The sequence below is a fragment of the Callospermophilus lateralis genome, chromosome 3 (assembly GCF_048772815.1).
Source record: "Callospermophilus lateralis isolate mCalLat2 chromosome 3, mCalLat2.hap1, whole genome shotgun sequence".
Taxonomy (NCBI): Eukaryota; Metazoa; Chordata; class Mammalia; order Rodentia; family Sciuridae; genus Callospermophilus; species Callospermophilus lateralis.
The window spans coordinates 148,851,851-148,876,075 of NC_135307.1; the positions used below are offsets into that span (position 1 = coordinate 148,851,851).

General features: G+C 45.6%; 1 protein-coding gene across 2 annotated transcripts in view; it reads right to left on the reverse strand.

Annotated features, from left to right (window-relative positions):
• Positions 1-19,096: 19,096 nt before the first annotated feature.
• The window catches only part of Otud7a (OTU deubiquitinase 7A), a 126,994-nt gene continuing 121,865 nt past the window's right edge, over positions 19,097-24,225 (reverse strand). For both annotated transcript variants that reach the window (XM_076848875.1, XM_076848874.1), the window contains exons 9-11: positions 23,120-23,234; positions 22,866-22,950; positions 19,097-20,548 (exon numbers count right to left, since the gene is read on the reverse strand). In XM_076848875.1, the coding sequence (XP_076704990.1) occupies positions 19,097-20,548; positions 22,866-22,950; positions 23,120-23,234 (1,652 nt within the window). The remainder of the gene's footprint in view (positions 20,549-22,865; positions 22,951-23,119; positions 23,235-24,225) is intronic.

A 24,225-nucleotide genomic window follows, 5' to 3' on the forward strand; every position in this document is an offset into this window, starting at 1 on the left:
TGGAGCTTGTGTTGATAAGTGTACCCTCTGGCCGGTCTCTACAGTCTCCACTCCAGGTGTGCCCAGCTTTCCAGCCAAGTCAAGTCCCACCATTCCTGGCACCATTTCCTCTGTTACTCACATTCTTTATCTCTTCCCATGGCTCTCCAAAGGGATCTGGTCTGCTCCATTAGTGGAATAAAACTGTAGGGGTCTAAATCCATCTCCTGCAGCACATATTTGGCAAATGCTCTGTCCCATGGGGGTCTTCTATTCCATGGTGGTCATCAGGTAGGATTTTTAGCTTTCACATTACTGATCAGGGCCAACTATTTTTCCAGAACATAGGAGCTTCCATGGCAATGCATCTTGGACTGACAGAACCATTTAAACACCGTACTTGCTCACAACCACAAACTTTCCTCTGAGGTGCTCACAGTGGTCTTGGGAGGCCCATAGCTGGCAGGCATGGCTTTTACCATTTCTCTTTCCAGGCTCCTCCTTCTGTCATTCTTCTTAACTGCTCAATGAAGGGCTGTCCAGCTGGTCAGAGTAGAGGACACATGACTCATACACTCCTGATCTAGTTCCTGCAGTAAGTTCTCATTTTAGTGGTTGAAATGCTGCTATCAATATCTGGAAATTAAATAATGCAGACCACAGGGCCTGGAAGTATAGCTCAGTGGTAGAATACTTGTCTAACATAGGCAAGGCCTTGGGTTCAGTCCTCATTATTTCAGAAAAACAAACAAAAATTCATACCTCAAACTTGGACCTGAATCCGAAGAATGGGGATTCCCTTAGGACAGAGGGACTCAGGAGAGAGGCTGGCCCCATGGTTCTGCCAGGACAAAGGGAGCTGGGAAGGAGGACGTGGTCATTTTCCTGGTGGCCCTTGCATTGTTTGTGTGATTGACAGGCCAGAGGGGAAGGGGCCCAAGGGGATGGTCTTCTTTGCACCCTCTCGATGACCTCTAGGGCTGCCTGTGGGATGCACTCCCATTTTCCTGAAAACTCTGATCTTCCTGTCCCTCTGAAGGCAAGTTCCACATATGCACAGACTCAGGGTGAAAGTCCCAGCTTCCCTGTAGCATGGCTGGTTCCTTCCTTGCTGTATGGCCTTGGGGAGATGATTGTGATCTTAGTTTCTTGGGCCATAAAAGTGTGATGATGACCCTCCTTATTTGGGGCGTGAGATACATCCCCAGGCCCATTGCCCTGAAGTCTTCCTCATCCCTTGGTCCCAGAGGGAAGTGGCTGGACCCTAGGGTTCCTGTACTTTCTCATTGAAGCAACTTCTCTGCTGTCTGATAGCTGCCTCCTCCCTGTCTTTCCTCCCACCAGGTGAGGAAGTTCATCTCTTATTCCTAGGTGATTTACCAATATTTAGCAAGTCCAACACAAAGCAGTCTACAGTCAGTGTTTGTGGAAGGAGTATATGTTCTGCTTGCTGGAATGTCCCTTTGTCTCCTGCTCTGTCTGATGAGATTGAGACCCTGTGCCACACTCACCTCCCCTGAGAATTCTTCCTTACGAGGCAGTTTCCACCCTGGGTATAGCTGAGCACTGCATGGGGTAGAACATCCTCTGGGATACTTCCAGCTGTGTCCTGGGGATTACAGAGCGGATAGTCATCTTCATGTCCTGTGGTGAGGGGCATGCCTTGGGTAGACGTTGTATTCCTGGCTCATCCAGATGCACACAGGAGGGCTTCTCTTTTACACAGATGAAAAAGGTGCTGGGCCTTTGTGGGCCACAAGGTAAACCAGACAAATATCCTGACACTCATGAACCACACTCTTAAAGGAGACGAGGCACATACGAGGTTACTAGTACAGAGGACAAAATGTGAGCTCAGCCTCCAAGAAGAAGGGAGTAGAAGGGAGGCACGGGATAAGCAGGTTTGCTGGAAGATGGGTACATGATCCAGGTCTGTGCAAAAACTATGGGCTATGAAGAGATCTTGTGCTTCTACACATGTCCCTGACTCAGGTGTGTCAAACCTTGTGTGCAAGAACAGACATCCACTTGGGCTGTTCCAGGTAAGGGGGGATTGTTAGAAGGCTGTGGAGGCTACTGCATGGGCACCAGAAAGAACAGACAAGGTATGTTTCTGTCTCTGAAGCCATTTGCTGGTGGATGTCAAACCATACAATCAGTTTGGAACATGGGGTATTTCTGATAAAGTTTAATATACACTCAACATATAATCCAGAAATTTCATTCTTTGTATTCATCCAGAAGAAACAAAAGCCTATATCTTCCAGATGTTTATAAGTATTCAGAGCAGCTTAATTCCCAAACTGGAAACAACTCAAATGCCCATTAGTAGTAAAACAGATATACAAAGGGTGGTATCATCATACAATGTATATAATACAGTAATTAAAAAGTTAGAAATGACTGATGCTGACAGTAATGTCAATGAATCTTAAAAACATCATGTTGAGCAAGTGAAAACTGTTACAAAACAGTAATATTATGATTCCATTTCTATGACGTTCGAGGACAGAAAATATCCAAAGCGATGGGAACCTGCACAATTGCTGCTTCTGGGAATGGAATTGCAGTGGAAGTTGGGCAGAGGGTCTCTGGATCTTGCTTATAGTAATAACAAGGTGGTATTTTTGTCAGAACTCATCAATTTTTGATATTTGAGCATTTTACTGTGTAGAAAATAAGCCCCAATAAAAGTTTATTTTAAAAAATCAGATTTGTGTTAGCTTTCTATTACTATAACAAAATTACTGAGATAATAAACTTATATAGATAAAAGATTTACTTTGGTTCATAATTTTGGAGGTTCCAGTCTATGATTGGTTGACCCTAGAGCTTTTATGGAAATAGCATGTGGCACTGCAAAACTTTCACCTCATCATCAGGAAGGAAAAAAAAATAGAGAAAGGTCAAGGTCCCATAAGTGCCTTTGAGGGCACACCCCTGGTAACCTAAAGACCTCCACTAAGCTCTACCTTTCAAAAGTTCTGCCACTTCCCAATAGTGCTACCCTGGTGACCAAACCTTTAACATGTGAGTCTTTGGGAGATACTCAGTTTCCAAACAATAGTAGGTTTGGAGTCAAAATTCCTTACTTCAGTAGTCATAATGCAGTCACTCATCAAATTTCTAGATCTGAGCCACTTGACAGGAATGGAACCCCTTCATTAAATATGAGGCAGGGCCCCTTGAGAAAAGACTGAAATAATAGTCCACCGCTCCTAGAGGTAGCCTGGAGCCGTCTTTAGGGTGACTGTCCTGACAAATGTGTTTTTCTTGTAAACATTAGGGGGAAGGAATACCCTGATCATTCAGGGATTTCTTGAGACTCCCTTTGAGATGTCATTAATTTGGGGGGAATTAAAAACACCATTGTGACCCAGCATAAAAGTGAGGAGTATGGAGGTTTGAGTATAAAAAATATTTTTGTCTCAAGTGTGAATTTCTACAAGCTGATGTGTGTGGGGGCTCCCTGTTGGTCACTTCTCAGTTTCTGAATGCACAGTGGGACTCATTATCCTCCTCAGCCAGCAAAGCCCCCACGGCTATCTTTCTATGGAGCTCGTGCTATATTGGTAACAAGTAAATAGCAAGTGAAAAAAAAGTGAAAGCCCTGGAATTTGCCTCCCTGCAGACCCCGGAGAGGGTTGTTTTTTTTTTTTTTTAAGTCGTAGATAGACATAATAGCTTTGTTTATTTATTATTTTTATTTGGTGCTGAGCATCAAATCCAGTGTTTTACCCATGCAATGCAAGCGTTCTACCATGAGCCATGTGAGTTGAAACTCAACTCACTGTTTCTGCGGGCAGGTGGGGTCTGCACAAGCTGCAGGCATCTGTAGCCAAAAAGTGTCTCAGCTCTCAATGGCAGGCCGTGCCCTGCAATGTTGCAGTGGACCCCGGCAGCTCACTGTCAATGACTTCCTCTTTCAGGGTTCTTGACTCCGTGAATTTGAAGAATGAAATCCACAGACCAGGATGACTGAGTTTTATAAGAGTAGGATTTATTGAAGAATAGAAACAGGAACAGAACTCTTGTACTGCAAGAGGGGACCCGATAGCAGGTATTCTCCATCAGAGTGTGCTGATTTAGTGGTTCGTATTGCACTTGGTTCACTGCTAATGGTACAAACTTATGCTAATTAGGGTTTGGAAGAAGTACCAATGATATTGATCCAAATTTGTGCTAATTCGAGTTTGGAAACATACTGCTGCTATTGGTCAATTCCTGAGTCCCAACTTTCCTTCAAGTTTGCCCCACTTCCTTTTTCTCCTGACAGGTCAGGAAACCAGAGGTTGAGGTCATGGGATGGGGCTGCAGCACCTCATGGAGTGTGCTTCTGCGGTTATCCCCACCTCTGCCTTAGGGTGACAGGTCAGCACACCTTGGCTCACCTCTGTGCTGGCTCATAGTGCCTGCATGATGGGCTCCACATGGCCTTGGGCCTTGCTTATCACCTGTCCTGTGACCTACCGTGCTGCCACTCTGCTGCTCCACCTCTTCACTGCTCTGCTGCCACTTCTGGGCAGGGACCAGTAGGCCCACCATGCCGCTTGGCAGCCAAGCAGCAGTGTTACTACCATAATGGTAAATCGAAGGTAAGGAATTCCACATTCTGGGGTAATTATCAAGATGACTACTGTTATCAAAAACTTGAGAGATTTAAGGGTAGAAGTTCCTATTATGTCCCCACATCACTGACTTGTTTGATCCTATAGAAGATAGATGCATCTTGGAGAAAGAGAGTGGGTCACAGCAAACATATCCTGCTGATGACTCCCATTATACCTGTTGTTCTGTGTGAATTCTCTTTACTGGAACTGTAATGCAGCCCATGGAAGGTGGGGACAGATGGTTGGCTCTTGTTCTCTGTGTCAATTTGCAAGCACCATAGTTTGCTCACATCAAGGCGTTTCAATAGCACACCTTTCCATCTTACCTTGGGGTATGCCAGTTTTCCTGCTCTCTGCCATGATAGTGTTTGCAGAGAAGCCACAACACCTCACTGGATCACACCCTTGAAATCATGCAGAGTGGACCTGATGGGCAGGGAGTAGCAAGTACATAGGAGACTTGGTAAGTTACAAAAGTAAAAAGCAAATTTCATAATATTCAACTTAGGGAAGTTACTTGGGGTCCTATACATTTCAACATATACATATACAACATTTTGAAGGATAAGTTGCTACCCTCCAAAATGGAGCACAATGCTTGTTAAGACTTTTTGCATTTTGAAGTTATTATATGCTATTTCAGTGTGCTATCTCATATCCCAGTACATTTATCAAGGAGACTCTAAGGGCAGCAACCATGAGTGAGGACACCTGGGCCTCATCACCTAAGAATACAAGAGTGCTCAAGTGTTTATGGCCAATAGCAATGGGAAGAGTCCAAATAGGAGAATCTTAGGACAGAACTCCAGCTTCTGAAAAAGAATTATACCTTCTGCACATAACTATTCTTCCTAATAAATAGCTCCTGGCATCCTCTTAGGGATTGAATAACTGGACAGGGGAATCAACTGACTCTGAAATCCTGAGCTGGCTATCATGGATTGAGTACTCTCTGACCTGCCCATCCAAATGGTTGGCCAAAGAAGCTGCAATTCATCAAGTAGATAGAATAAATGAGAGGCTCTGAATGACTTGTTAGTGTGTGAGCAGATGGCTCAGACCTGTGACAAATATCCCTGCCTATGTTGTCTCCTCTCCCTCAATCTACACCTCCAGCTTCCTGGGAAGTTCCTTAGGATGACATGGCTGAGGAGGCCTGCCTTCAGATGGTTCTCTGTGATCTGTTGGTACCATCCAAGCATGGGCTGTGGTACATTACAACTCCAATATGGAGTGTCCTTGAAAGATACTGGGGAAGGGAAATTCTCCCAGTGGATAGGACTTGAACAGAACAAATAATTATCACTTTTCTGGCTGGAAAACAGAAGAATTAACACCTACCCCAGTGATTTTCAACAGGGTTCATCCTCTGTCTCCACAACTTCAAGAATATTTGATAATGTCAGACATTTTTGACTGTCACAACTATGTAAGGGGTGCTCCTATCATCTAGTGAGAAGATGTCATTGTATGAGGGCTCTCCAGAGAAACGTAAGCTATGTCTATGTATCAATACATAGATATGTATAAAGAAATTTATTATGAGAGATAGCTTACATGATTGTGAAATCTGAAAAGTCACATGATCTGCCATCTCCAAACTGAAGGCCCAGGAAAACCAGTGGTAGGTCTAGCGCTAACATGAAGGCCTGAGAGCCAGGAGCTCTGAGGTCTCCTGAGAACCAGTAGGAAGGCAGGAGAAGACAGGTGGCTCAGCTCCAGTAAAGAGAGTAGATTTGCCCTTCTTCTGCTTTTCTGTTCCTCAGAAAATAGAGGTTTGCTGGGTTTTGTGTCTTTAACACATTGGATGATGCCCACTCACATTGTGCAGGCATATCTTTATTCAGTCTACCTATTCAAATGCTAATCTTTTCCTGCAATGCTTCAGAGATACACCTAGAAATAATGGTTCTCTATTTATCTGGGTATCTCTTAACACAATCAAGTAGACACATAAAATTAACCATCTAACAGGGATTCTGCTAAACATTTTACAATGTACACAGGACAGTCTCTTAACAATAAAAATATCTGGTCCCAAATGTCAATGGTGCTACCTACTATTAGAAGACCCTGACCTATACTGATTTATGGGCAGGTGCAAGTAATTTAGATGGTTAGGAACTTGGAAGAAACAGGGTTCAAAGCTTGACAATATATAGGGTGACAGATGTATGTATATGGGAGATGTCTGAGGACGGATCTGTCAGAGTGTAGGAAGAGTGGGGAGATGTTGGATGACATGTTTATGCTCACCAAAAGAATCCTGTGTGAAGGAGACTATTGAGTTTCAGGTGGGCAAGATGGACTGTGCTGTGATTCTAGTTAAGCCTTTAGCAGTTTATCTTTGATATTATTCAGTGGCCTACATACAAAGGGCCCATGGTTGCATGAGGTGTGGAAGGGGGAGAAACACAGATTTCCTCACTCCAAGGCCATCCCAGAAAGCTGCCACTGCTATGCCCATGTGACCTTTTGACAAAAGAGACCTCTATTGTGTCTTGTTGATTACACTGGACCCCTATCAATAGGTACAATTTGGACCTTGAATGTCCCGCAAAAGTCCATGTGTTAAAGGCCTGGTCTCCAGTTTGGCACTATTGGAAACCTTACCAGGTGGGCTTAATGGGAGGTTTCCAATCACTGGGCCTGTGCTCTCAAAGGGACGTATGGGACTCCTGTTTCTTCCTCTTCATCCCTTGTTTGTTTCCAGCCTTAAGGTGAATAACTCTACTCCTCCACATGTTTCCTGCTATGATGTGCTGCCTGGTTTGCCATAGGCCCAAAGTAACTGGGCCAACCTATCCTGGATGGAAACCTCCAAAACTGTAAGCCAAAACAAACCTTTCCTCTTTATAAGTTGATTATCTCATGTATTTGTTACAGTCACAGAAGGATGACTAACACAGAGGGAAAATAATTAGATATGCCCTTTCCTGCATGCCATGTTCCTGCCAAAAAACTGCCATCATAGATTTAAAGAGCAGCTTGCTCATCATTCTGGGTTTTATGCTGTGTTGATTCTGACTAAGAATTTCAATTTTACAGTAAAGGGGTCATGCACATACAGTTTGCTTACTACACATTGCCTCAGAAGCAGCTGGCTGATAGAGCTTAGGACCTGTCCACTGAAGATTTAGCTAGGATGCTAGAAGGGAGACAACTCCCTGAAAGGTAAGAGTTCTATCTTCCAGATGCAGTTGACGGTTTGAATCAGCTGCTGCCCTATGGTGGTGTTTATTTCATGACCAGAACACAGTCTGGGAAATAAGAGGTGGGTGTGTCACCACTATGTCTTATAAACAAGAACCTGGGCTTTCTCTCCCCACACCTGAGGCCTTTCTGTAGTTCTTAGTTCCCAAGGAAGGATGTTTCCAGCAGGTGGCACAGTGATTTCACCAAACTGGAAGGTGAGATCTGATGATCTGGGGCTTTGCAAACTACTGAATTAATACAAATAAGGTCACTACTCTATTGGCTGGGTTATTGAACCTATTGTGAAGAAAAAATTGATTTGCTGCTACACAATGGAGGCTGAGGGGAAGATGTGTGAAATCCAAGGGACTTTGGGGGTGCCTTTAATTATATCCATGTCCCTAAATCAAAATTCACTGTAAACTACAACATTAAAACAACAACATCAACAACAACAACAACAAAAAAAACAGACTCTGTGAGGATTCAGCCCCTTTAGGAATGAAAATTTGGATCAGGTAAAGATTCCAGGAAGATTCCAGGAAGATAAAGATCCCAGATAAAGGAAACACAGAATGGCCATGGAAGAAGTAAGTTGTGAATATCAACAATGGGCCATGGTCAGCTTCTCCTGTTCCAGTTCTGTGGGGTCTGTGGCAGACAGGCATATTCACTTTTCTTTTCAGTATGTGTGTCCATACATACTTATGTGTGCAGTTAGCCCTCCATATCTGTGGCTTCCACATCTGTGGCTTCAAGATAACTGTAAATCAAAAATGTTCCTGGAAGGGGATGCAGCTCTGTTGGTGGAGCACTTGCCTAGCATGCACAAAGTCCTGGGTTCAATGCCCAGCACCACAGGAAAACAAATAAACCCTCCAGGGGGAGAAAAACATCTGTACTGAACATGTATGGGCAAACTCTTTTTCTTGTCATTATTCCCTAGACAATATAGTGTAACAATTACTTACATAGCATTTACATTGTACAATGTATCTAAGTCTTCCAGAGATGATTTAAAATAGACAGCAGATTGTATTGTCATGAGCAACTAATAAAAAAAAAAAGACTGTGCTACAATCACTGTTGCTGCTACTATTTTTCTTCTTCTTCCCTTTAAAGTTTTATTTTAATTGACAAATAACAATTGCATGCATTTATGAGATACAATGTGATGTTCTGAAATCTACATACAATGTGGACTGATATCTCAATCTAATAAATAAGTCACCTATAAAAAATAAAAAAAAATAGACAGCAGGAGATGTGAACGTTATATTCAAATTCTATGCCATTTTATATAAGTGATTTGAGCATTCTCAGGTTTCAGTATTTGTGGGGGATCCTGGAACCAGTCTGAGGGACAGCTGTGCATACAAACATACATATGTGCAAATATGTGTGTGTGTGTGCATGTGTGTGTGTACAGACACACACACAGGGCACCTGCTATTTCTTTTTGAATCCATTGCCAGTGTTGTCCTAGCAACAGTCCTTCCCTTGCTAGCTACAGTTTGATCCCATTTTGTTTTTTTTCCACATAGAAGAATTTGCCACATCATGCCCGCCTCAGAGATACCAGCAACCCTTGCAACCCCTCCTCAGAGATCTGAGTTCAGCTCTGTGAGCCACGTCCCCTGCGCTCTTCAGGCAGGAGTTCCAGCTAGCAGGGCTCCTTCACAGGTCTAAGTCCCATTCTGTGGAGTCCCCTACTCTCTGCTCACAGATCTCTCTCTTTTTGTTCAGTTCTGGGGATTGAACCCTCAGGCTGCACACATGCTAGGGAAGTACTCTATCCCTGAGCTGCATCCCCAGATCCTGCTTGAAGCTTTTAACTACTAGACTTCTTTGCTCTGCCCCTGCTCTGAGATAAAGCTGCCTCTGCAGGCTTTTTCTCCATGTGAACTCTGTTTCCTTTTTGTGTTTTGCTCCCCTGATACCTGCTTAGGCCAGTTCTCCATAAATTCTCTGTGTTAAAATAACTCAGGTGACTTCTGTTTTCCTAAATGACACACAGATTCCTTGATGTAGTGGAGAAGAACTTTGAATCCCTCATTTTATAGAATAGAAATCAGAAGCTAGGAGGTGAGAGACACCTTTCTCAAGGTCACTTTCACAGCCAGACTTTCTGACTCCCAATCCAGCACCCCTACTATTATTCTGCAAAGTCTCTTAAGCACCTTTCCAAACTTCAAATGGAATAACAGGCTTTTAATGTGGGGTTCTCTGCCTGTCTCACAGAACTAAAAATAGTCTCATGTTTCTTAAAGAACATCAAAGCCAGAAATAGATGATGTTTTATGGGTCTTAACATGATCCTAGGAATGTGTAGAGTCATTGCTCCAGTGAACGCCACAGGTCAGCTGAGCATCTTTCTGGTCCTTTCTTCCACTGTGCTAATTCACCCTCCCTCTACTTCTTGGAAATGAGATGAAAACATATGTGTCAGCTTCCCCAGATTGTGAGCTCCTGCTAGCAGGGGCCTTGCCCCATCTCCAGGTGGCAGAATACCACAGTGTATTCTGTAGCTGGGAGCACAGGTTCTCAAGTCAGGCAAACCTGAGCCAGAATTTTTGCTTCATGACTTACTTGCCAAACTTTCTCTTTTCATCTACAAGATGGGAGTTTGATTTTGAACTGACATGGCTGCTGCATGGAGTGAATTCTACCACGCAGAATGTGCCACACCCCACAATGGCCATTTAGTGCATGAGGCACTGTCATCACCACATCTGTCCCTGTCCCAGCACTGAACATGGTGCAGGGTACACAGCGGGCTCTTGATTTGTGGTTGTGTTTGGGTCCTAGGCTCATCACACCCACCTGACACAGGCCTGTGGCCCTGGAGCCCATTCCCAGCCTTTCCAGGAAGCCTTGCCCTTGGTGCCTCTTCTTCACAGAAAAGTGTGCACAAATACCAATTCATGATAAATTGCATCTCATCTTCTGTGCTTCTAGCTGTTGTCCTTGTGCTTCTTGCTGCAACATCTGGTAATTATATGTTAAGGAAAATTCTACTCATTTTTCATTCTGGTGGAAAGTGTCATGTGCATTTTAAGGAGAGAACTATTATTCCTCTTGTGTGAGCAAAACTGTGATAATGGAATTTACGTCTCATCTGACTAGAAAAACCCTTCTCCCCTCCACTGGTGTTGGGGATGCCTATAGACAGATGCCTCTTCCTCTTTGGCCATAAAGGTTTACTTTGATGGTATTTTACCAAGAACACAGATGTGAGTGGGCAAATAATTGGACCAACCAATGCTTTACAAACATGTTAATTTTATTGGGTAGGCATCAAAGCTTCTCTCTGTGTCAGGTAATGGAGAAGCCGTGTCACACGGATTACAGAGCTATTTTTACTTGAAATAATCTTTCATAAAAGAAAGAAATTAAATACAGTTCTTCTATAAAAAGTGCAGTAGTCATTACTGGAAGTTTTCCAAAATGAAAGCAAGATTTACTATATATTGCAAAAATTGGTTTAGTGCTTTAATACTTTACAAAGTAACAACCCAACCACCAAAGACAGCTCTTACAATGGGTTTCTTCTCCAAGAATGAACCAGATGGAAAATAATATTTGCATTGAATCAGAATTAACACTCATAGGTAGAAAAGGGTTCTGAACAGCTTGGTCAAAGTAATGTGATTTATGACCCATTTTTTGCCTCAAATGTTTTCCTTTATCCATTGTAATCAAATAAATAAGGCAAAGCAACTTATTTCATCCAGGAATCAGTCAATTATTAACAACACCCCCCCCCCAAAAAAAAAAGAAAAGAAAAAGATAAAGGAAAATGGGAACAATATTTCTACTGACTTCCTTAGGTCAAATGCATGTTTAAAGGAAAAGAAAATATAAAGACGTCCTTTGTTATAAATGACTTTGATGAGCCTCAATTACAACAAATGAGACTGAACAGTTCATCAGAAATGATGTTGAGTGGATTTCAGGCTCTGCAGATGAGGCAGTGGGTGGTCACTGAGGAGATTTGTCCCTTCTTGGACTCAGGTGAGCCAATGCCCTGCTCCTAAGTGTTCCTTTGTTTGTATGACTGAGAGCCCAGCATTTCTCACCTGGGTGTGTGGGAGGGGCAAGCTCCTACTGAATGCAGACTGGCTCTGGCAGAGGGCATTTGCTTCGGTGTGGACCAGGGCCTAAGACATGGCTGATATCCAACACGTGCTCATGGTGATTTTACTTGTTTTGAACTTAAGTGAGTAGACACAAGCTGCTTCACTCCCACTTGCCAACTCATAATACTAAAATAGGTGCTTCAAATCAGGAAGGATATATGCAAAGAGCCGTACAGCCCACAGGGCTTGGGAGACCTCTGTGGGTACCTGCTACAGAGACAGCTCTGTGTGGGCCAAGGACATGGGCCTTGGGAAAGCATACTTCCTCTCTCTGGGTCCTGGCAGGAGCATACTCCAGGCTGTTTGGGCAGTAACAAAAGGGACGTGGTTTATTTGGCAATTTAAATGCAGGGACACACACACGTGCCCACTCCCTGCTGGACAGCTGCACAGAGGGTGTTACAAAGAGAACCAATCCCCTGAGAGACCCCAAAAGATGGCATCCAGAGAAATGAAAGCAAAAACCACGGAAGAGGAGTAAAGAGGACGAAGCCTTTTAACCAGGACACAGCAGGACAAAGGTTCTATAAGCAGCTGGTAACAGTATTTTGCCAAAAACTCTTAGAGGAAAACGTATTTGGCCAAAGGATCTGGAAGTAAACACCAATCACTATTAGGTAGTTGTGAAAATCATCTGGCAGAGGGAGGCAGCTCAGAGGGGGATCATCCCCCCTCTGCTGTGGGTAAAGTTGCCTGCCAGAGCTTGAGGACCACCCCTCTGGGGCCTGGGCCCAAGGAGGTGTATGTTGTTTGGCTCTGTGGTGTGAAGGCTCTGACACTCCACTGCACACCCAGCAGTGACTGAGTCTTGGGGAACTTGGCTGTCTTAGCTCTCTGCTGTTTCCACATTGGTCAACATCGCTACCCACCCCTGTCCCAGTTATTCTGTGTGACAAGTTCCTTTTCCTTTGTTGCCCTGCTGTTTGGTGACTGAAGAATGGGTTTTCTAGTTGTCAGGATCCCTTTGCTTGGCTGGACTATCCATTGCTACTATGTTTGGGTTAGAAAGAATTAAGAGATACCTAAGGACTGCTTATAAAGGCTTCTGTAGAATGGTCCAGGTCTACAATGACATCAAGGAAGGGCATGATGGATGCCCCTCACAGTGCATCTGATTATAAGAACTAACCAGGAGGAAACAGTTTTTACCTCCATTTGTTCCAAACTTTCTGACCACAGAGCAGATGTTCAGAGTCAGAGACAGGCTACTGCTGCCACCAGGTGGATAAGCTCACTACCATATCTAGCCCTCTTGTATGCAGGAGAAGGAACCAAGTCATTTAATCAGCTAACAGTCTCTGTAAGTAGGGACAGCAGAAGAATTTGGACTTTTTTTTTGTGTGTGTGTGCTGGGGATTGAACCCAGGGCTTTGTGCATGTGAGGCAAGCACTCTACCAACTGAGCTATATCCCCAGGCCCAAGATTTTGGATTTGATCATGGCCAAAATTGACATTTATTTTTGACCTCTTAATAGCTATCAAATTACTGATATCATTTCCTTTCTTCAATGTATATTTATCCAGTGTCTAACAGGTATCAGGCACTGTTATAGGTGCCAGCATACAGCAGTGAGTAAGACATACATGAAGTCCTGCCCACATGGAGCTTACATTCTATGGAAGCTTGGTGGATGTAATAAATGGATCAATGAATAATTCACACATGCAGTGCTCAGACAAGTGCACAAGAGGAAGATGCATGGGGAAGTTGGTACAGTGGGTGGGATGTGTTATGTTTTTAAATCAAGAAAGCAAGGAAAACCTTGTTGAGGGTTGCATTGGAGCAAAGACTGACAGGTAGTGAGGTGTGAGTAATGGGCTCCCTGCAAAGAGACTGTCCCAGGTAGAAGAGAGAGCACATGTGAAGGCCCTGAGACAGGAAGGTGACTGGTGATTACAGATGGCCTCAGTCTCTGGGCAAAGTCATACAGGGGTGGGAGTAGTCTTTGTAAGGTCTTGGTTTTTATTCTGTGATGGGAAGCTAGTTTTTCATTAAAAGTAGTCCTTCAGTATTTGGAGATACATTCTGAAATAGCTACTTGTCCTTATTACATTAACAGATTGCTTTGGTCTTGGGCAGATTCTGCCTATATTTACCCTTCAAACCAACTGGTACTCCTCATCTGGTGTCAAATTAATAGTTGGTAGGTGTATATAATGTATCTCTTTGAGATGCTCTTTGGGAGGAATAAAAAAGAAGCAATATGCATTTTTACTTAATATAAATATTTACTTATTTACTTATTTATAAATAATTAAATAAACTGGGTCCTGCCAACCCTATTTATTTTTTGCAAGTCTAAAATACTAAAAATGCAAATTTCAAAAAATTATTTCGGAAAATAAATAGAAAGTCACATTTGTAGTGTATCTGTAGATAATGGCTTCTGTGCTGTTCCTGTGAGTATGTTTTTGGCTCAGCCTGAAATTCTCTGCACTGATTAGATGCATGCCTGGCTGCTCCTGGGTGTGTGTGTGTGGGGTTGTCCCTGTAGGGCATCTTCTCTCTGTTGGGGTTGGAGTAGGACGGAAGAATGGGACTTGAGAAAGTTACCTGCATACCTGATAATAGACCATCTTGCACACTGCTTATAGCTGTCATGAAAATCTCATAAAACAGTATGCCCTGGGCCTCTGGGGTGCATGTGGGGGCCCTCAGCATCGCAGGTATGGGGCAGAGTCTGGGTATGTGTTGGTCTCTCTAGGATGCACTACCCTGGCCCCACCTCCCTGATAACTAGGTGATACTACACAATCACCTTCTGGACCAACAGGATCAGTGCTGCAGAATGGACAAGGGCAGTGGGGTGGACTGGATTTAAGCAAGAATGACGTTGAGGTCCCTGCCCTGAAGAGCCACACCAGAATGGCCATTATATTAGAAAAGAGAGGTCAGAGTCAGGAGTAACAGGGAAGTGGGAAGAGGTCTCCAGAGAGCCAACACTTTAAAGCTTTTTGGAAGGGGCTGCCTGCTCTCTGGAGCCAGGAGCACCGGCCACCTTTGGGCCCTTTGTACATGCCTATCTTGAAGTGACAGAAGAATCAAGACTCTCAGAGCAGGTGCCACCTCTGTAGCCCAATGGGGCCAAGGCCACTGCTTGACTGTGGCTCAGCCACAGAAACACATCTAATTTTTATTTATTGGAAGTATTGGAAGAAGTGAACAGAATGCTGGAGGAACTTAATTTGTGAAGTCCCCACTAGGTGGGGAAACTCAAACATCCAGGTGATGCCTTCAACATGTACTCCAGGTCTCAGTAAACAAAAAAGACTCATTAAATGGAACTTACACACACTGGTTTGGAAGTCTTTTTTCTTTCTTTCTTTGCACAAATTTCCCATCATTCATAGGTACAGCCCTTTTTTTTTTTTAAACTAATATGACATATTGCTAGGTGAAGTTTGTATTTGGATACTAAGCAGGGGGCAGTGAGGCACCCACCATCCCTCCCCTCCCCCCGCAAGACATGGGTGGGTGGCACATGGAGGATTTCGACATCCTGAGGTATGCACCTGGGGATGCGGAGCGTCTTTTTATCTCATGCCACCAAATTTCTGATAGTAAACCAGTAGAATTAATAAATTATTTTGGAAAACATTAAATTTGTAAAGTAAGGGATTCAAATGACACTGTGTGGTAATAGCTAAGAAAAGGTCCAGAGTAACTTAGTGAATATAAAATATTCAGGAAAGGTGCAGTACGAAAAACCTATGAACAGGAAAAAGAAAATCAAGCTCTCAATTAAAAAAGAAAGGACATTTATACATTTCTGCTTTCAGAGGGTATTTGCACAAACAGCAAAAAGCACTTAAATCCCAAGAGTCCCTTGTGGTGTCCCTTCCCAAAGCAAGTTACCCTTCTAAGGGACAACCCTGTGACAATAATGGTGCAAAATATTGCTCTGTGGCATGTTTTGAAAATAATATAAAAATAATCTCTATAGTACAGTTTAAACTTGACTTGTAAAATTTCAATGTAACATTCCACGAAATCCACAAACAGAATACACTGAAAAACACCTTCCCTTAAGAATATTTTTTTTAAAAAAACTGTTTACCCGGGTAAAGCATGTACAGGAAATGTGAAGTAAATTTCTGAAATAACCTCCACAGGAGCTTAGAAGTATCTGGGATCCTTCTGGAAACATGCTGTTGCTCAGAGACATCCATCCATCCTTCCCAGAAAGGGAAGTTTGGACAGATCAGATGGGTAGGCAGCTCATGGTCAGAGTCTGCCATGGCACAGGTGGCACTTGCCTTCTTCCCTTTTCCTAATCTACAAAGGGCCCTCAAATCATAGAAGAATATTAGAGAATTTCATGTACCACATATAATTAACACAGCTTTTAATAGTTCCTGCCCCAAGCCAGAACTAAGAGGGCCTTTGGCCAGAGACCAAGTCTAAAGAGCTCTTGTGAACAACTTGGAGCATGATATGGGTGCTCAGGTCTAGAACATTTCATATTACAATCCACTCTTTCACTTTTGTATTTTTAAACTGTTTAGAGGATGGATCTCCCAAAAAAGGAAATGGTTATTCTTAATTGTGTGGACTGAGTTTAAGGTGGCAGCGTGGAGCAGGCACCAATAGGTGCCTAGGTTTGTCTAGCTCACCCTGTGACCAAGCAGAGGGACTAGAGGCCTTTCACATGGCCAGAGAAGCCAAAGTCACAGTCAGAGGCTATATCCCAGGCTCTTATTTATGGCACATCTGTCATCAAATGGAGGTGGGGTGGAGATAACTTGGCAATGCAAGCACATAGAACACATCTTCATTTTTTGATAATACATATATACTACTCTGCCTGTTTAGAGGGTTTTCCTTTATTACAATGAACTGCTTTTAGTTTCAGTTTGTCTTTTTGTTTGAAATATGGATGAGAGCATGAAAAAGATGAGATTTGCATAGCCAGTTTTGGAAATTTCTAGTTGGCTGTCTTAACATTAAAAAATTGAAAAAAAATCTGAGTATTTATATTCCTTAACTTCTTGTGCATGAGTTTGGTTGCTGAATGCACAATTAAGCATTTTTAATGTTGGCTATCTTAACCTTCTAAGGACGAGGAGCATAAGCAGGTGCTATCTACACTGGGAGCAATACTTTCTGTGACCCACAGCTTTGGAAGGTGAAGTAGCTGTTCAGAGTGATGTGATGAAAGGAACCAGTCCAAAAAAGCTGCCACAGACCCTCTCAACGAGAGATTTTTTTTTTAAACTACTTTTTTTTTTTTTCTGAGTAATAAAAGAAACCCAGTACTATTAGGGAGGTGGATGCTAGTAATTATCTCACATTGAAAGTATTTTCATCAGCATGAAAAGTAAAACTTTGAAAAAAGTCTTAAAGATTCTATTTAATAAATAATCTGATCTAAGGAACCACTTCTGCAAAACTTCAATAAATTACTGAAAACTCTACGGGCTGTGGGATAATTAAAAACAAAAAATAATTACTCACAGGAGATATACTCAGTTATTTTATTATAATTTTTCAAACAAGTAAAAAAATTCCCTCCCCATCTTTTTTAAATTTTTATTTATTTATTTAGTTTTTTTTTTTTTTTTTTTTTTTTTTGCTTTTGCTGCTCTTTATATCACAGGGAAAAAGCATCCTTTCAGGAGAAGAAGCTGGCCCCAATGAAGAGATGACCCCCCACCCCCACCCCATTGCTCCTGAATTTTTATAGGATAAGCTGACTGGAAGCCAGGTGCTTTCTCCTTTCTTTCTTTAGGATTATCAGAGACTATTCTAAAGCTCTCACAGGTTTGGAAGTATTAGTTTGTTAGTGAGGATTTTACCCATCTTATCCTTATTTCCTGGAAACAAGCTATTAGTGAGGCAGGTTTAGCTCCTCAGTGTCCTTGGCCAAGAATGGTAGTCTCCAGAGGTAATCTTGGAAGGAAAAGGCTGCATATTGCTGCTCAAAACAGGGTAGCTAAGGACACATTTTTTTTTTTTTTTTTTAATTTCCTCAAGAAATGTAGGAGGCACCAAAAAAGACGGCTCGGATATCGGGCTGTTCCCTCAATGTGTTATGAAGCCAGAGGCAGGACCATTCCTGCCCTGTGGATGGGCCCCAATCACAGTGAGCCCCATTACCTGGCTGAACCCAGACAGATGCAAGTGAGGTGTGGGGTGGATTTGCTTCCTTACCAGGAGCGGGCATCCTTCAGCCCCTTCTCTTTGGAAAGAGGGCCAGGCCGGGTTTCAAAGCAGCCTGGTGGGGGCTTACACAGTTCTTTGTCTCTCTTCTGGGTCACAGAAGTGCTATCACCTTATAAGAGGCCCTCCAGCGACAGTCCACTGTGGAAGTGTCTTCAAAGGAGAAATGTGAGCAGGCTGTCATGTTTGCTCTTATTTAGGCCAATCCAACTTGTGAGTTCAGAACCTTGTTTTATGGACCCATGGTGTCTTTGGAAAACTCCTGGCACCTGAGCTGCCCGGCACCGGGATAGATTAACTACACCTCACCACGCCCTGCGAGGTAGGTTTTCTGGTGCCCACTCTACAGTCCCCCACGGCTTGGATGGCAGTGTGAATGTTGCTTGAGACGAGGGTTGTGGGAGTAGGTTTTGCTTATGAAATGGAGCCGTGTATTCCTAAAGGGCCATAGTGACCACTATAGCGTTAGCGGGCGGCAAGGTCCCTGCTTTCTCCAAGAACCTGGGTGGGATGGAAAGCAGGTGGGAGCCGCAGAGGAGCCTCCACCCCAGTCCGGGACTGCGCATTTGTTCCTAAACCCTGGGTGCTACCAACCGCACGCAAGTGACCGCTACCTGGAAGAGGTCAGTCGCTAGGTTAGGAAAAAGATGAAATGGGGGGAAAAAAAGCATGTAAAACACTCCCTTCTAAAAACAAAGGGCTGCGAATTTCTTTATTTCTCTTATAGAGGAACAAAAATACTCTTGCAATGGCTATTGAGTTTCCACAGGTACGAGGCAGATGCTAGGCTAGCACACCCACTTCCAACAGTATGACTTGTTTCCTATCCGTCTACTACCTGAGTGGCGTCAGTGTAGGTTCAGGCACCATTAGGAACGTTTGACCAAACACGTACACGGCACTGACAGAGGAGGCGCCGGCCTTTCGGTTGACCAGAGCATGTAAAAAAGACACCGACAGAATGGAAAAGAAATCCTTTTGGGGGAAACCTCGCCGCCCGCACACCACGCGCTCAGGGCCGTGGCCCACGTGCCTCGCGCCGCCGCCGCAGCTCCTCGCGGTAGCAGTACGAGCAGTAGTGCTCCGTCTCCGCGCGCCCATAGAACGCACAGTTCTCGCGCTGGCAACGCCGCTGCGCCGGCCCAGGGCCGCTGCGACCGCACTCACCGTTCGAGCTCGAGCGTGCGGCTGGCGGGTCGGCGTCTGCGTACTCCAGGCCGTCGCGTGTAGCGCCAAAGCCATTTGTATAGGTCTGCGATTTGTGCTCGGCTGCTGCCGTGGCTCCTGTGACGCCGGGGAGGGTGCTGGGCACCGCGCGCGCAAGCGACTCAACCGTATTGACCGTACGCAGGGCAGCGGCCCGCGCAGGGCTGTAGCTCTGCGAAGACAGCGAGCGGTTCTGCTGCGGGTACGTGGCGCATGGCCGCAATGCGCCCACTGTCGGTGCGCAAGCCTCGTCCCGGGCGCCCGCCGCCTGCACGTGGATGACGCTCTGGCGCGCTGGCGCCGGCGGGCTTCGGCCAGGGGTCTGTCCGCTGGCGCCTGCACGCCGGGTGCCGCCGCTGCTAGGAGAGGCGGTGCCGCCCGCTGCCACCCTTGCCGCCCGCGAGCCCCCTGCGGACCCTGGACTCGGGCGCTCTTTGAGCTTAAGCACCAGCTGCGTGGGCTGCCCGGCCGGCGGGCCCGGAGAGGCACGCTCAGTTCCCGGAGTGCCCTCGGCCTCTGGCCTGCGCTGCGGCCGTTTGGTCGTGGAGGTGGCAGCGGCGGCGGCGGCTGCATTGGTCGCGGCGTCGCGGCGCCGCTGCTCCTGCTCCGCACTGAAACGCTCCTGCGCGCTGGTCAAGTAGTAGCCAATCATTTCCTCGTGGAACTGGTGCCGGTGGCTGGTGAGCAGCAGACCGGCAAAGATAAACTTGCGCTCGCCTTGCATGGCAGCGCGCAGAATGTTGAGGCTCAGCTTCACGTCAGTGCTATACTTCCAGGCGTCACCCCTTGTCCCGCCTCCCTTCTCAGCTGGGGATGAGCCTGCCGCTTTGTCCGTGGGCGACGGCGTGGTCTTCTCTGACGGCGACGTGCTTGCTGATGCACCGGATTCCTCTTTGCTGCCCTTGCGAGACTTGGTCTTCTTCTCCTTGGTGCGCTCGGCTGTGTCTCCGTTCTTGCCATTTGCAGAGTTGGCACGGCCCATCTTACCGTGTACCAGGCCTCCCAGGCCACCCATGTTTTTCTTTAGCTTGATGCCCAGGGTCTTGCTGAAGCTGCCTAACTTGTTGGCCACCGAGTCCGCTCGGGTCTTGTCCTTCTCTTTGCGCTGTTTCTCCTTGTCTTTGTCTTTGCCATTCTTGCCATTATTGCTGTTGGAATTGCTGCACACGGAGTCACGATCTGAGTCAAGGGAATCGGCTAGGGACTGCACGTCCTCCCCAGCTGATGCCGTTGGGGACTCTGGCTGTGCCAGGGGAGCCTACGGGCAGAGAAGAAAAGTGGGGAAGGAAGGTGGTTGGAGAAGAGCTGTCCTCACTGCAGTCCACGAAGACAGACCCTGCCCATGTGTTGCTTGCTCATGGGTTGCTGAAGCTGGGGATCTGGCACTTAGATCCAGTCCAGACTACCCCTCCAGTGCTACAAAAGTGGGATGGGATGTGCTTAAGGGAAAGAAGCCCAGAGGAGTGGGCCTTGGTCTTCTGCAGTAATGAAAAGATAGGTGTTTTCAGAAGGCTGTGGTAGGGGTCTTTTATCTGAGGATGCTATTCTGGCCAGTGAGGCTGGACTGCCCTCATTTTCTCTCTGAATTCAGAGACCTAATAGTTTAGAATCCTGAATCAGGTGGGAGTGGGGAATGCAGGCAGGGTACATATAACCTACCTGGCTTGGAGCTTTAGAGTCATATTTAGGGTTAACAAGCCCAGACTTTGGCTTTCTATCCCTGGCCAGACTATCTTGCTCTAAGAACCTGTCTTTGCATCTTGGAAAAAACACTCCCTTGATTTGGTGATGACAAATCACTTTGGGGGTTCCTTTCCCAGTTTGGAAATGTGGAATGCTAATTTGAGAAGTATTCTGAAATAGGTCTGGGCTCAGCAGAAAAGATATTTCTAGTTCCCAGAAAAGGTCTTCTATGGGGGTGTGGAGTTGGGTGGGGGAACACCTTTGTGAAGGAAGGAGCATCTTTGTGAACACCTTGGATGACACCCACTGTGGAAACATGGTTAAGACCAATCTCTGGGGCAAGTGAGGAACCTGAGAAGGAGCTGAGAGGACGGTGGAGGAGAGGTAGCTCCTACTGCTGCTTTGCAGAGGGACCTCCCCAGGTGAGGAGAGAGAATTCTGACCCAATGTCAATGGAATGGCAAGGCCCCTCATGCCAGCAGCTGGGTGTGGCAGAACTGGCATATACTTCAATAGGCTTCCTGGCCTCCAAAGGAGCCCAAGAGAAGGCTCATTTCTCTCCATTTAGGTTTTTTTCTTTCCCCCTAAGTAGGTTGAAGAGAGGGGTCACTGTCCTTTGGTCAGGTCTCCCAAAAGCAAGGGCTGGAAGAACTGGCTTCACCACTTCCCATGTCTCAAGCCAGTTTTCCATAGACACTAAAGTGTGGAAGTTCAGGGCCTGGAACCAGGAAAGGGAGAGATGCTTGGTCCCAGGACTGCCTGTGGGAAGTACAAGAAGGAATTTAGGCTATCATGTCCTGGGGCTGGCAGGGCCATTATTAGTATTTTCTACTGAGAACTCTGTGTTTGATATGGTGGCCACCAAATCCTAGCCAAGGGCCCTTCTCATTGCAGGGCAGAGATATGCCTGGACAGAGTCCTGATTCTGGATCTAGGATTGCTGCCATCATACCAGAACATGAGTGCTGAAGAATATCTGCAGCAACACTGGCATCCTCCAGGCAGTTCAGAGGCAGGACTCAGACTGCTACCAACTGGCTGTCACTTGTGCCATTAATAAAATGGAATATCAGTAGCTGCCTGGGGATCCCTGTGAAGTAAGGAACTGTGAGAGCACTGAGCAGTGTCCAGCACCCCAAGAACTGACTCTTCCAGTCTACTTGCTTTCCTCATCCCACTCCTTTAACATTACTGATAAGCCCCACTTGATGCCTAAGTAAACTGATGTCTAGAGAGGACCAATGATTTGCAAGGTATTTTTTTTAATCCCTTCCCCTGGGAGTTCCCTACTAAGATTAAAAAAAAAAAAAAGAAATTAGTCAGATACTTAAACAAGAATCTCAGCATCTGCAAGCAGGGGCGGCAAACCCCAGGGCTGGCTGCTTTGAGGGTGATGTGCTGCCTCCAGAGAGAAGGAAGAGGAGGGGCCACTGAGGACTCGCACCCTTGGTTCCCTGGCTCTTCCAAGGACCCACACACAGTTTATAATTAATTCCACTCCCCTGCAGCACATTGTGTTCTGATCTCAACAGAGATAGTTTTTTGTTGTGACTTGCCTAGAGTTTGTTTTCTGGGCATGTTTATACCTCTCCCATAGAAAATAAGGGGACAAAAATCCCCTAATCGGAACGCATGTTTGCATGCACACATACACCCACCTACACACATATACCTATACCCCTGATCCAACAGGAATTGTCTGGAGCCAGAGCCAGGGTGGCTTTGGCCGAGTACGGCTGGGACAGAGGGAGCTGGGGGCAGAGCTGGTGGGGCTTGGTGTGGGCAGCTGGATGGCACATGGGTGAGCTTTTGGTAGCATTTGGAAGGATGCCCATTGGCCAGGATGGCACAAAGCGGCCACCGCCTCTTTACTAGGAGTACACAAGGCTCACCCGGGTCTCTGAAGGGATCCGGATCCATGTCACATTCATATAGCTGTGGAGAAGGTTCAGCTTGGCTTCTAGCGACAGGATGAGGCTGACAAGACAAGAACACTGAGTGAACACAGCTGGTCCAGTCTTGCACCCCACCCTTCTGCCCCCAAGCTAGGAGGCACAGGGGCGGTCCAGCCCTGCCGTGGGAAGACCTCCTTAGTACAGCCCTCCCTTCTGGGTGCCAGGGGAGTCAGGTCAGGGGACAGTCTTACTGGGCTAGCCGGGCGTTATCATTGTCGTCTTTCCCCCACTCCCAGTCCTTCCCTGGGTCCACCGCGAAGTGCAGGGGTAGGAGCTTGTGCTCAGAATCTGTCAGGGGGATCACAGCTGGAACAGAAGAGAGAGACCGGGTGCCAGGCAGCCCACTGGTGGGCCAGGAGCCTGGAAGCCTCCAGCAATATCCAGGGAGGGCAAAAAGGGAATTCCAGTGCCAGGTGTCCTTGTTGTAAGTGAACCCAATGGAGATACACACAGACCATCATGCCAGTAGGATAGTTAAGACTATAGGTTTCAAAACTGATAGTGTTGGGGCTGGGGTTGTGGCTCAGGAGTAGAGTGCACACCTAGCACGGACGAGGCCCTGGGTTCAATCCTCAGCACCATCAATAAATAAATAAATAAATAAATGGCATTGTATCCAACTACAACCAAAAAATAAATATTTAAAAAAACTGAACTCTGGGTCTCCTTGGGCTTGTCAAATGGCACGTCCTCCATGAAGCATCAGGGTGGGGAAAAAAATTGATTTCTGCTTGTTATTTCTGAGGAAGGACCAGGCAGGTGAGGTATACTGTGTAAGGACACTTTGCAGATGGCCTGCTTCTCACCTCCGTCTCATACTAGAGATGGTGAGTGCAAATTAGAAGAGAGTGGACACTGCTGACCTCTGCTCATTTGCGATTTCATGCAATAGGACTGTATCAATACCTGAGTCTCAGGGATCCACTGGGACCTGCTCATAGGGAACACACCCATGCAGGACACAGATAAGCAGGTTAACGAACACCTCACTTCAGAATGTCAGGTGGTGATGAGTCTGGGAAAGAAGTCTAACCAACAGGCAGAAGGCAGTGATGGTGAAGCCTTTGGGGGGCATAGTGAGGGAACCTTTGAGGAAGTCACATGTATAGGGGGACTGCAGTAAGGAGTAACTGGTTTGTCACTTCTCAGAGGGGTTGATTCTTTACACACCATCTTGAATAAACAGCTCCAAATGTGGGAAATCAGGAGGGCTAGGAGAGGGATGATGTCTATAATTATATTTGGGATTTGCTAGGAGATCCTGAGCTGCTGTTCTATCCAGTGAAATCCTAATGAT